Source organism: Maniola jurtina, chromosome 18 (assembly GCF_905333055.1).
Source record: "Maniola jurtina chromosome 18, ilManJurt1.1, whole genome shotgun sequence".
In the NCBI taxonomy this organism is placed as follows: domain Eukaryota; kingdom Metazoa; phylum Arthropoda; class Insecta; order Lepidoptera; family Nymphalidae; genus Maniola; species Maniola jurtina.
The window spans coordinates 12,023,973-12,034,778 of NC_060046.1; the positions used below are offsets into that span (position 1 = coordinate 12,023,973).

The 10,806-nt window shown below is 35.0% G+C and overlaps 1 protein-coding gene across 2 annotated transcripts; it reads right to left on the reverse strand.

Moving 5' to 3' along the window:
• Positions 1-771: 771 nt before the first annotated feature.
• On the reverse strand, positions 772-10,692 carry LOC123874305 (GTPase HRas). Of its 2 annotated transcripts, XM_045919563.1 has the most exons (4): positions 10,038-10,692; positions 6,945-7,234; positions 2,664-6,668; positions 772-2,628 (listed from the first exon to the last, which is right to left on the reverse strand). In XM_045919563.1, the coding sequence occupies exons 1-2, from the start codon at positions 10,431-10,433 to the stop codon at positions 7,055-7,057; spliced, it is 576 nt and encodes a 191-aa protein (XP_045775519.1). In that variant the 5' UTR covers positions 10,434-10,692; the 3' UTR covers positions 772-2,628; positions 2,664-6,668; positions 6,945-7,054. The 2 variants fall into 2 exon arrangements, with proteins under 2 accessions (XP_045775519.1, XP_045775518.1); XM_045919562.1 differs by having other exon boundaries at positions 772-6,668.
• Positions 10,693-10,806: the final 114 nt, after the last annotated feature.

A 10,806-nucleotide genomic window follows, 5' to 3' on the forward strand; every position in this document is an offset into this window, starting at 1 on the left:
ATACGGGTGTTTCGAAGGTTTTAGTTTAGTCTCCTTCCGAGATTCGGAGCGATATCGCATATTTTCGGTATTTGAATTGTGAACTGAATAATTAGATGTTGTGATAGCAATCACGCTCTAATTAAATTATTTATTTTGGCATTAGTTTGTTTAGATTAAAACTCTCGGATAGCCTTACACATTAAACTTGTGTTTTTTTTGTGTTGGTTTTGGAGAGGACATTCCAATAATTCGATAAAAATATTTAAATAATACCTGCTTCTCTGAGTGACGCCTATACCTAGGAGTAGCATAGGCTAATTTTGGATTGACTTTCAAAAAAATGAGGAGTGTTATGTTTGCGACATTGTCCCATAAAAAATTTCGATTCCAACTCAATTCTGATGCTGCAGGGGACCTGACCAATAAAACTGATGGGATTTTGAAACTGTCGGTTATAAAGTATTGATATTGAACGTACCAGCATATTAAGACTACCTATCGTTGAATTGAATGAATTCAAGGACCCGACTCCTCAATCCTGATGTTGTAAAGAATTGCATTCCTAAATCGTGGTGATTTGATAGCTGACCTACTAAGTCAGTTAAAAATAGGGACGAGTTTCTTCGGGATACAAACCTAAGTAAATCTTTGCTGACGAAGTCGCGGGCATCAGCTAGTCTTTAATATAATATCGGTTTCCGACAATGAATTAAACGTCTCAAGTTCTATGGGAACATAGTTACATATGTATAGGTAAGGAAATGTAGGGCATCAAATAAGAGAAAGTAAGTTTTGCCAATTTTATTTATTTCAATTAGCACAGATGGGTGTGCTTTTTTTACAGATTAATTCACAAATATTATCTACTATTTCCAACAAATTGTGCAGTATTATCAAATTCGGTTTATTATTTAAAAGAATTCTATAGTAGTTCAATGTAAAGAAAATAATATGAAGTGACTCCATAGATTTCGTAAAATACACTGTAACAAAATTATAAAAAAATAAACACATCACAATAATTATCATGGCAAAAGTTTTCTGGCTGATTTTCTATTGGCAGCTTTAAATTAAATGATTTCATAATTAAAAGTTATTAATATTACACATATTATAATATCCTCTAAACTAAAGTACACGAAAATTATACAATCTAAAGAAAACTGTCAAAATCAGAAATAAAATAATGTTTGTATAAAAATTCGTTTGATTTCATTGTACCTATTCTTAATTTGAAATAATATTATGGTATTTTTTTATCATTAAAAAAAAGATTAAAAATACCATGTACTTACTTAATATAAAGAAAAATTAAAATAACTACAATAAAGTAACTAGAACTATAAAGATATATTTAAATAAGTAATTAAAGTACAGACACCTCCGCGGTTTGAAGGAGTCCCAAGTACATTGATTTATATTTTTTCTATAAATTAGACGTAAATTCTGCCTTGGCGTCTTCTAGACTAGGGCCGTTTAGATGACGTCAAGGCCCTTATATTTTGTTGTTACCTCGCAGTTTTGTTATAGGTTTTTGAGCGTATTTTAAATTAATAAAACATAATATTATAGAATACTTTTTACATTTTTGAACTGAATAATAATATTTATTTTCCATTCCATCTTCACTTAACCTCATATATTTTGAATTAATAATAATAATTAATGCAGAAGTTAATAATGTACATAAGAATTTAAAAGTCAATAATATCAGAGGATTGATTTAATTACATCTTAAGTCTATAAGCAACAGTAGAAATAATTTAACGACTTACGCTTAACTATATATTTTTATTGTTTAGAAAAAGATACATTAAAAGTTGTGTTGTATTAATTAATTATAAATGACTTTTATTTGTGTGATTATTTGTATTATTACTAATTATTATAATTACGAAGCGAATTGAATCGCCTTGAATGGAGGAATTACAAAAATAAATAAATAAAATAAATAGTAATGAAGATTTATTATTCAATGACAATGAAAATTTTTTAAATTGACCCTGACAGGAATCGAAATTATGTGATCACATTATGAGGCAGTTGCAGCAATTGGTAAAAATGTATTAGGAAGTAAAAGCTAAGGGACGTAAGTATTGGCTTCAATAAATACTTCGTACTGAGAACCAAGCATTTAAACTTTCCCTTAATATCTTTTCATACATACATATCATTTATCACATTATTTTATATTTGAATCATAAAGTTGTTTTAACTGCGACGAAGGTAGGCAGATAAAAATTTGTACTAACTATAATCGTTTTATATTTATTATTATATTAAAATTGTTATAAGAAAATTGTAAATGTGATTTTAAGATGATTACTTCTAGAAATCAATCTGTCAATTTATTTTCATAGACTCAGGTTATTCACACGTACAGAATTAAAAACAATGGCAACACAGTCGTTTATACAACTATAAAATATTTGCGTGCCATTTATGAGATATACCATCCAGTGATCCAGGTATACGAAAGTGCTAATGCAGCAATGTCTGCTGTTTTAGCTGCTGATCATTGAAACAAAAAAGTGTTTGTAAGTAGGTCACACTATACACATACACATTGTAATATTTTATTTACAAAACAGTAGATATGCTTTGAAAAATTATCTATAATGCAAACGCTTAAAACCGTATTTCAGACTAAAACTAAAATCACTTAAACATGTTTTACACACATTGAAAAAGTTGCAGTTCTATAAAACAATGATATGTAAAATAATAACTAGGTGTTATTATAAATATGTATAAGTGTATAAGCTGAAAAAAAAGGTACCTACTGCAAGTATTAATTCCATGTGTAATTTTTATGTAGTGTGCGCCAAACAAGTAGTCCAATGTGAACTTGAAGCGTATGACTGTGCATTGCGCAAAAACAGATTTCAGCCGGGTTTGTGTATTTAATGACCTACGCAAACCGCCATGTTGTAACTTTAGCTTGGACTGCTCGTTTTGCGATCTCTATGAACGAAACTCGTTCAGCGGCTCGATTGCGGTAGAATGACAGTTACAATGTCACGATCGCAATCGCCTCTGATTGGTTGACGGCCGCTCACTATTGGCTACAACGCATTGTTGCAACACGAATACCATAAATTCAGCCAATCACGATTGCGATTGTAAAATTGATTGATGCAGGTTTTTCGGAACCGTCCTACGGTACTGCTCACGTTTATTTTACTTAATTTGAACAGCGCCCTTAGTGGAAAGAATCCTAGATTTTATATTGCGGGTGAACTGTAAACGGAAACTATATTGAAAGTTTTTCGTAAATATAACATTCGTCGTGTTGACGTATTATAATACTAGTAAAAATAAACTACAGCACAGTATCGCACACAACCGTCACTTTAGCACCCACCACTCTAAAAATATAAGTAGAAAAGATTTGTGATTCTAAGCTTTGTTACCTATACTAGTACCAAAAAAAATCGACTATCGTTTAATTGAGTGTTCACTCCAAAATCACTCATCAATTCGATTATCCTCTCAATAATATCGATGGTATACACTAATACTGTCGATAGGATAATCAATTTAACGAGTTATTTGGGCTCCATCGATTGGCTATAAACTTTTTGGCAATACAAGCCTATATTTTGCGCGACAAAAAGACAGGCAATACACCTTAAAAACGCGCAATACAACTTGATTGTTCGTTTTTGTCGTCCCAATTTGTCGCGCAAAATATAGACTGCCCTAAAAATGTTTCTGAACTGAAACCCCGCCGTAAAAATTTCCTATACTTGTTAAAATCTCTACATCGAAAAGTACCTAATACAAAAAATAATGTAATTACGATATTAATTTGTATGTACGCCATAAAATAGGTTTTTTATGCTTTTGTGCATATTCAAGGCATACAGCATTATGCTGAGCTGGAACGTTTTTTTGGGTTTTGCCACACATGACAGTTTATTCAGACGCTTCTTCTGCTTGAGGCGTTCTGGCTTAAGAGCTTTAGTGGAGGAAGCGCCGGCATAGCCAACTTTTAGGTATACCGTGATGTGTAACAACTTACAAAATAAACATTTTTCTTTATTTTTTTACCAATATATAAAAAGCACATGTCAACATTCGTTCCTTTACCAAATCATACAAATAAAACATTAAATCTGTACATAGAATTTTTCCCCAGATTTTGGGAGATTTTTTAACTATGATAACCCTTCGCGCACACCCATTTACAGTCCCGACAGGCTCTTTTGGCACTTGAGTGAGGGCGCAGTTGTCGCTTTATGCCGATACAGCGAACTATCAACAAGTTCGCGAAGAACGCGGCTTGTTTCGATTTTGGCCACGCGCCAAAAGAGCCTTGTCGCACTGTAACTGGCGCGATTGTGGATTCCAGTCCAATACACATTAACCCAATCGGTCGACGAATGCCAGCAAGCCGGCCAGCGTTGGCCGCACGTGGTAAATGTACACAAAGTTAAGTTCGCCGACTTAGTGGGGCCAATGGGCACTAGGCTGTTTAGTCAAGCTTGATAAATGAAGTTTAACGAACTATAAGGCTTGCCAGAGACTTCAGACTTTTAGATCAGTCGACCCATAGTTTTGTAATTTTAGTTTGGAAATTTTTATTTTTCTATTAGAAATATTTAATGAAGGACCATTTTTTTAATTCGGCCGATCTTCAGTCTGTAGTCTGCGGATCTCTAATTTTATTTATACCTAATACTAGTATTCAACAGCCCTTATGATTTCTAGAATTGATATAATCGCTATCTAGCTATAGACAAGTAAATAGCAGAAGCTTACGTATAATAATAATTTGAAAATACCCACATTTTAATTTATTAGTAAGTATAAAAATACGCGAAAGGAATTTCTGTCAAACTTTATACATAGAAAAAGAAGTATGAAATTATTTATTATTCAGGGCGGCGATTGATTACAGATTCAAAAAACACTGAAGGCGCGCGTATGCGTGTACGATTTGTATTAAGAAAAGTAGGGTCTATTACCTAACCCTACCGCGCTCTCCAACGCTTTCGCGTCGCCACCCCTATTATATTTTAATTATTTAGTTTATAAGCTTTCTTTTTAACCCCCGACCCAAAAAGAGGGGTGTTATTGATTCATATAAAGTAATTTAAAGTTATAATATTATGACTACCTATAATAAAAGTTTGTAATATAATAATTATTAGGATATTTAGTTACAGTACCTACAGTAATTTCTAAAAGTCAAGGATGTTAGATATTGACATCAGATTATGACGTTTTCCCGAAGGTTAGCTTCTGTACTAAATGATACACTAATACATACGTGTATTACCTAGCGCTGCACGTACAACACATTCACACCTTATGCTTGTGTAGTGTCTATGGATAAGCGCAAGTGTCATGAAGTGTCTCTCTCTCACTCGCGCGCGGACAGTTTATGAGCGTGACAGAGAAAATTATTGTTTTGTTTATGAAATACAGTGTGATTTTTTTTAGGCTGGGATCTATAGAGTGCACTTTGACTTTGCTCAGACTTAAGACACTGTAAACGAGACAGAGTTGTACCGCTGGCATAAATCTGTCTCGTTTTAACTGAAACTTAAGTCTAAGCAAAGTCAAAGTGGGCTCTATAGATTTCAACCTTAAATCCATCCGTCTCAGTCAAACGATAAATTGTTTGTTATGAAGTTTTTGAATTTTTTTGTTAAAAAAGAATATTAGTTATTTTAATCATGACTAACATAAGTCTTTCCCCTCCAACTATGCGTTAAGCTTGTGCTAGGAGTGGGTACGACAATAGTGCAACGGGTGGGGTTTGAACCTCCAACCTTTCGGTTTTCAGTTTGCTCCTATAACCGTTGAGCTATTGAGGCTTAGATTAAACATTGAACATGTTTTACAATAAAATTGCGATTGTGTGAGTACAGTGAACGTGCCAGCTCTGGGTAACCAACCTATATAGTTAACGTTAACTTGAAGAGTTACAATAACCACTCTGACAAATACGCCTCTTGGGGATTTTCTGGCAGTGTGTGGTAACCTTAGGAAGGTAAAACAAAGTAACCTTTAGATTCACCTGACCATTTTGTACATCAACAAACCTTTTGATAAAAAAAGGGATAAGGAGCTAAAAAGTTATTCTCATATTTGCTGAAATATAAAAATGATGGTTCTAATATAACATACCCATAAATATAGAAACACTAAAATTTAAGCGCACCTTAAATTTTAAGTGGTATGTTTAGTTAGGTATATCAAATTGTAGTAGGTAGGTAAGTATATTGTTTTTATGACCAAAAGAGGTTTTCTTCCGTGGAACCAAGTCCCAGGATTAGCAAAAACAATCTTGTTTTTTTTTTTGATTTGATTTAACACAACATTGTTTGGGAAAAATCTGTCTCATTTTAATTCTAAGTCCAAGCAAAGTCAAAGTAAAGATAATTAATTTAACTGTAAAGATCTCAGCTTTAGACTATAGAGTGTACTTTGACTTTGTTCAGACTTAAGTTTCAGTTATAAATGAGATAGATTTACACCAGTGATATATTGCTGTCTCATTTTAACAGTGTCTTACTCCTTTCTTGTCTTTATCTTTGCTCAGATTTTACTTGGAGTTGAAATAAGATTTTATGTGCTAGTCATAAACAACAGAATTGTGTGATATGACACTGAATTTTTTTTCTCATCTTAATTCTAGCTCTGAGCTAAGTCAAAGCAAGTTCTAAATGATGTAAACGACTTCGTCTGCGATGGCGTTTGCTGGCGCGCGTGCTGTGCTTGTTTGGAGTGTTTTTTTTGCTAAGAGTGGCTGGTTTTTGTGTTAGTTGGTGTTTTTTGGTGGTGGAACTGACTGGGAAGCGCTCTAAAGGGGCGCCGCGCGTATGTCGGCGGGCGCCGGCGCAGACGGAGTCCATACTTGCATAAATTCAATAACTTGAAAATATCACAAACTTGACATTGGCTAATCAGAGTAAAGCCAGATTAAAGAAAAAAAAAAAAAATGATGTAAACAGTAACCACTTTGTCTAGGTATAGTGTGCACAGCAGTCATTAAAAAAAATTCAACTTTGAGGTGTGTTTAAAGACAGGCATCTCTGTATCCGTTCCTCACCGTCTTAGCTTATATCAGGGTGCACTTGAAGGTGCGCTGGGAGCCGAGCTTCTTCCCTCTCCGGTACTTCTTGCCTCGGCTCTCCTTGTCCTTGCGTATCTCGCGCACGAGCGTGTAGAACGCGTCGTCGACGCCCATCCGGGTCTTGGCTGACGTTTCTACGAAGGGGACCCCATAACTTCGCGCTACCTGGAATGTTATATAATTTTTGTTATGGTAACATTTACTAAAACACCGGCCAAGTGTGAGTCAGACTCGCGCACCGAGGGTTCCGTAGTCGGATAATTTTTCTGACATTTTGCATGATAAATCAAAAACTATCATGCATAAAATTAAATAAAAATATGTTTACAATATACAGGTAAAGCCTTTTCATATGATACCCCACTTGATATAGTTGTCTTACTTTGAAAATTAAAACACAACACAAACGAATCTAACTCGCACTTGGTCAGTTTTTTCATTTTGAGAGGTATCACCTTTTTTTAGGGTTCTTTAAACCCAACAGTTCTGTCAAAAATGGTTAAGACCTCTGCCTCCTATTGGGGAGATTGGGGGTTCAACCCCGGTCACACACATCTAATTTTTCGCAGTTATGTGTGTTTTAAGAAATTAAATATCACTTTCACAATGAAGGAAAACATGAGGAAATCAGCATGCCTGAGAATTGTCCATAATGTTCTCAATGTGCAGTCTGTGTGTGTTGGCTACCATATCACCCTAAGCGATTTAGCGTTCTGGTACGATGCAGTGTAGAAACTGATGAAAAGTACAGGTTTATAAAACTGCCCTACCCCTTCCAAGTTAACCCACTTCCATCTTAGACTGCACCATCATTTACCACTAGTTTGATCCCAGTCAAAGATTAACTTATAATCAAAAATTACAAGTGTAAATTAAAAATTTATAACACCCCCTACAAGTGAAGGTTACAGTAACTAGAAAAGAGCTGATAACTTTCAAATGGCTGAACCGATTTTCTTGGATTATAGCAAAGAACATTCTCGATCAAGCCACCATTCAAACAAAAAAAAAACTAAATTAAAATCGGTTCATTAGTTTACGAGCTACGATGCCACAGACAGATACACAGATATACACGTCAAACTTATAACACCCCGTTGTATGGGTCGGGGGTTAAAAACACACAAATGAAATGAATTCGAAATGTAATGATTTTATTTTATTTTGTGTAGAACAGCATGTGTCACTTATGATAATAAGTCAAACTCTACCACCAATTGGGGAAGCAGCTTTTACTGAGATTAGCCAGCGAGAAACTTAACAGCAGATTTTTAAAAAGAACTCAATGTTACAATAATATATATTAACAATGCAATACATAAGCCTTGTAATGACATCTTATGGGCCGCTGAATGCAAAGACTGTTTCCATGCAACCTTATCATTTAGAACTTTGTCAATTGTGTAATTACTTACCACTACCTAACAAATGTTGGTTACACAGAACCTGAAATTCTGAATTCTGAAAGAGTCTAAGAACTCTTTCAGAATCAGAATTCAGAATTCATGTTATGAAAGCATGTACCTATTCGACCCCTCCGATTTCTGCGAGGGGAACTTTGCATAGATGGATATTATGATGCCGTAACTATACTTTTTCCATTAGATTTTTGTCTCTGTCATTTGTATGGGATTACGTAACAGAGAGGGCTCTATACTTAATTCTTTCTGTGAATAGAGTATAGTTTATGACAATTTCTGGCCAACTTGACAATTATCAAAATCAAGCTAATTAATTATTTCTTCCTGAAAATCTAATAATATCCAGATTCCAGTTTAAGTAATAATATTAATTATCATCCCAATTCAGATGAATCAGTCAACCTTTGTTTTACTTTGTAGTGACAGGAGATAACAATGACTAATCCACTAGTAGTTTAATTGATTCTGATAACCTTTTATGGTCTTAGTCATTTGCTCCAATTTTTTTGTTGCCAAGTATAATCTAATTTTCTTAGCTGACTAACTGATTTTTCAATTGTCAAGTAACTTTTATCTGAGGAATAAATTTGAGGTTTTAACATTTTTCTATAGAAAATCTGCCAAAACATCAAATTTATTCCTTACATAAAAGTTACTTGACAATTGAAAAATTGGACCTTAAAGGGTAAACAAATCACAAAAACCTTCTTGGAGATACATACATACAATGCATCACCAATTGCTCAGTTGTAAAAAGTGGTCAGAGCCTAAGTTGTTAAGACGTCAGGCTCCTAGTTCAGAGGTCCAGGGTTTGATCTCTAACAAGCACTTCTAACTTTTCAGAGATATTTTCATTTTAAGCAATCAAACATCACTTGCTTGAACGGTGAAGGAAACCTACATGCCTGAGAGTTCATGTTATCAGAAGGGCTATGAAGTCTGCCAATCTTCACTTAGTCAGCATGGTAGATTATAGCCAAATTCTTCTCATTTTGAGAGGAGACCCATATATTCAATAGTGAGTCAACCATCAAACAAACCTTTCACATTATAGTATGGACCATGATGGCAGGACGGTCACCAACTGTTTTAAGGGTGTTTAGACACAGTAGCTTATACTGTGTATTGCTGTGTATTTCTGTTGTACAGTCACTCAACTAAATTGACAAGTCCAAGTCTAGTGATATCCTTTTCTGCGAAGAGCATTATGAAAGGAATAGCAATACATTTAAACCATTTTCATTTACAGATTGTGTACAACCAAAGTAGTCATCAAACAGCAGTACGATGAGCCATAGAGAAGCAACACAACAACCGAAGTAGCCACAATTTGTGTTGACTGTGGCACAATGTGGCTAATATGGTTGTACACACACAATCTCTAAACTACAATGACAGGTCTAAGTATTTAGCTACCCCTTTCATAATGCTTTCTGCTGAAAAGGATGGCACTTGATTTAAGCCAATAGAGACTGTGTACAGCAGAATTAGCTACATTTTTACAGTCTCACTAGTCTTGTGGCAGTAAGAACAAAACAAAAACAAACCTCTCTCGCCTGTGTCATATCCACAGCCCAAGCTTGAAGGTCGCACTTGTTGCCAACAAGCACCATTGGCACTTCTTCCGCATCCTTCACCCTCTTTATTTGTTCTCTATAGGACCCAATGTCTTCGAAACTCTTCGCACTATTCACTGCAAACACAAGGAGGAAACCTTCCCCCGTCCGCATATACTGGTCTCTCATGGCAGAGTACTCCTCTTGACCTGCCGTGTCCAAGATATCGAGTAAACAAGTCTCCCCGTCTATGACCACCTGCTTCCTATACGAGTCTTCGATCGTAGGGTCGTACTCGTCCACAAAATGGTTCTGTATAAGCTGTATAGTCAATGCGGATTTGCCCACGCCACCGGCCCCTACCACCACTAATTTGTATTCGGTCATCTTGCGACGGGCTAGGCACAATATTTTTCGTAACACAAATGTCACTTGCACTAAAGATCAACACAGAAACAACGCCCAGAGCGCAGCGCCACACCTTCGGTATTACTCACATCGGCATGGCTGTCACGACTTGTAATGTATGTTATTGCACTCACTGTACCAGTAAAACGGCTAATTAATGTATTATTAGAGTCAAATGCAATAAATAACAATGAGGCAGTTCACTCACCCTTTTACCACAGACTAGAGAAGATTTTTCTCACGTTTCAAGGTGACATGTGACATTATGATTTTTTACGATGCCATTACCATTACAAATTAAGAAAAAATAAATTGTATAAAATTAAATAAAAATACTTAGTACATACACAAA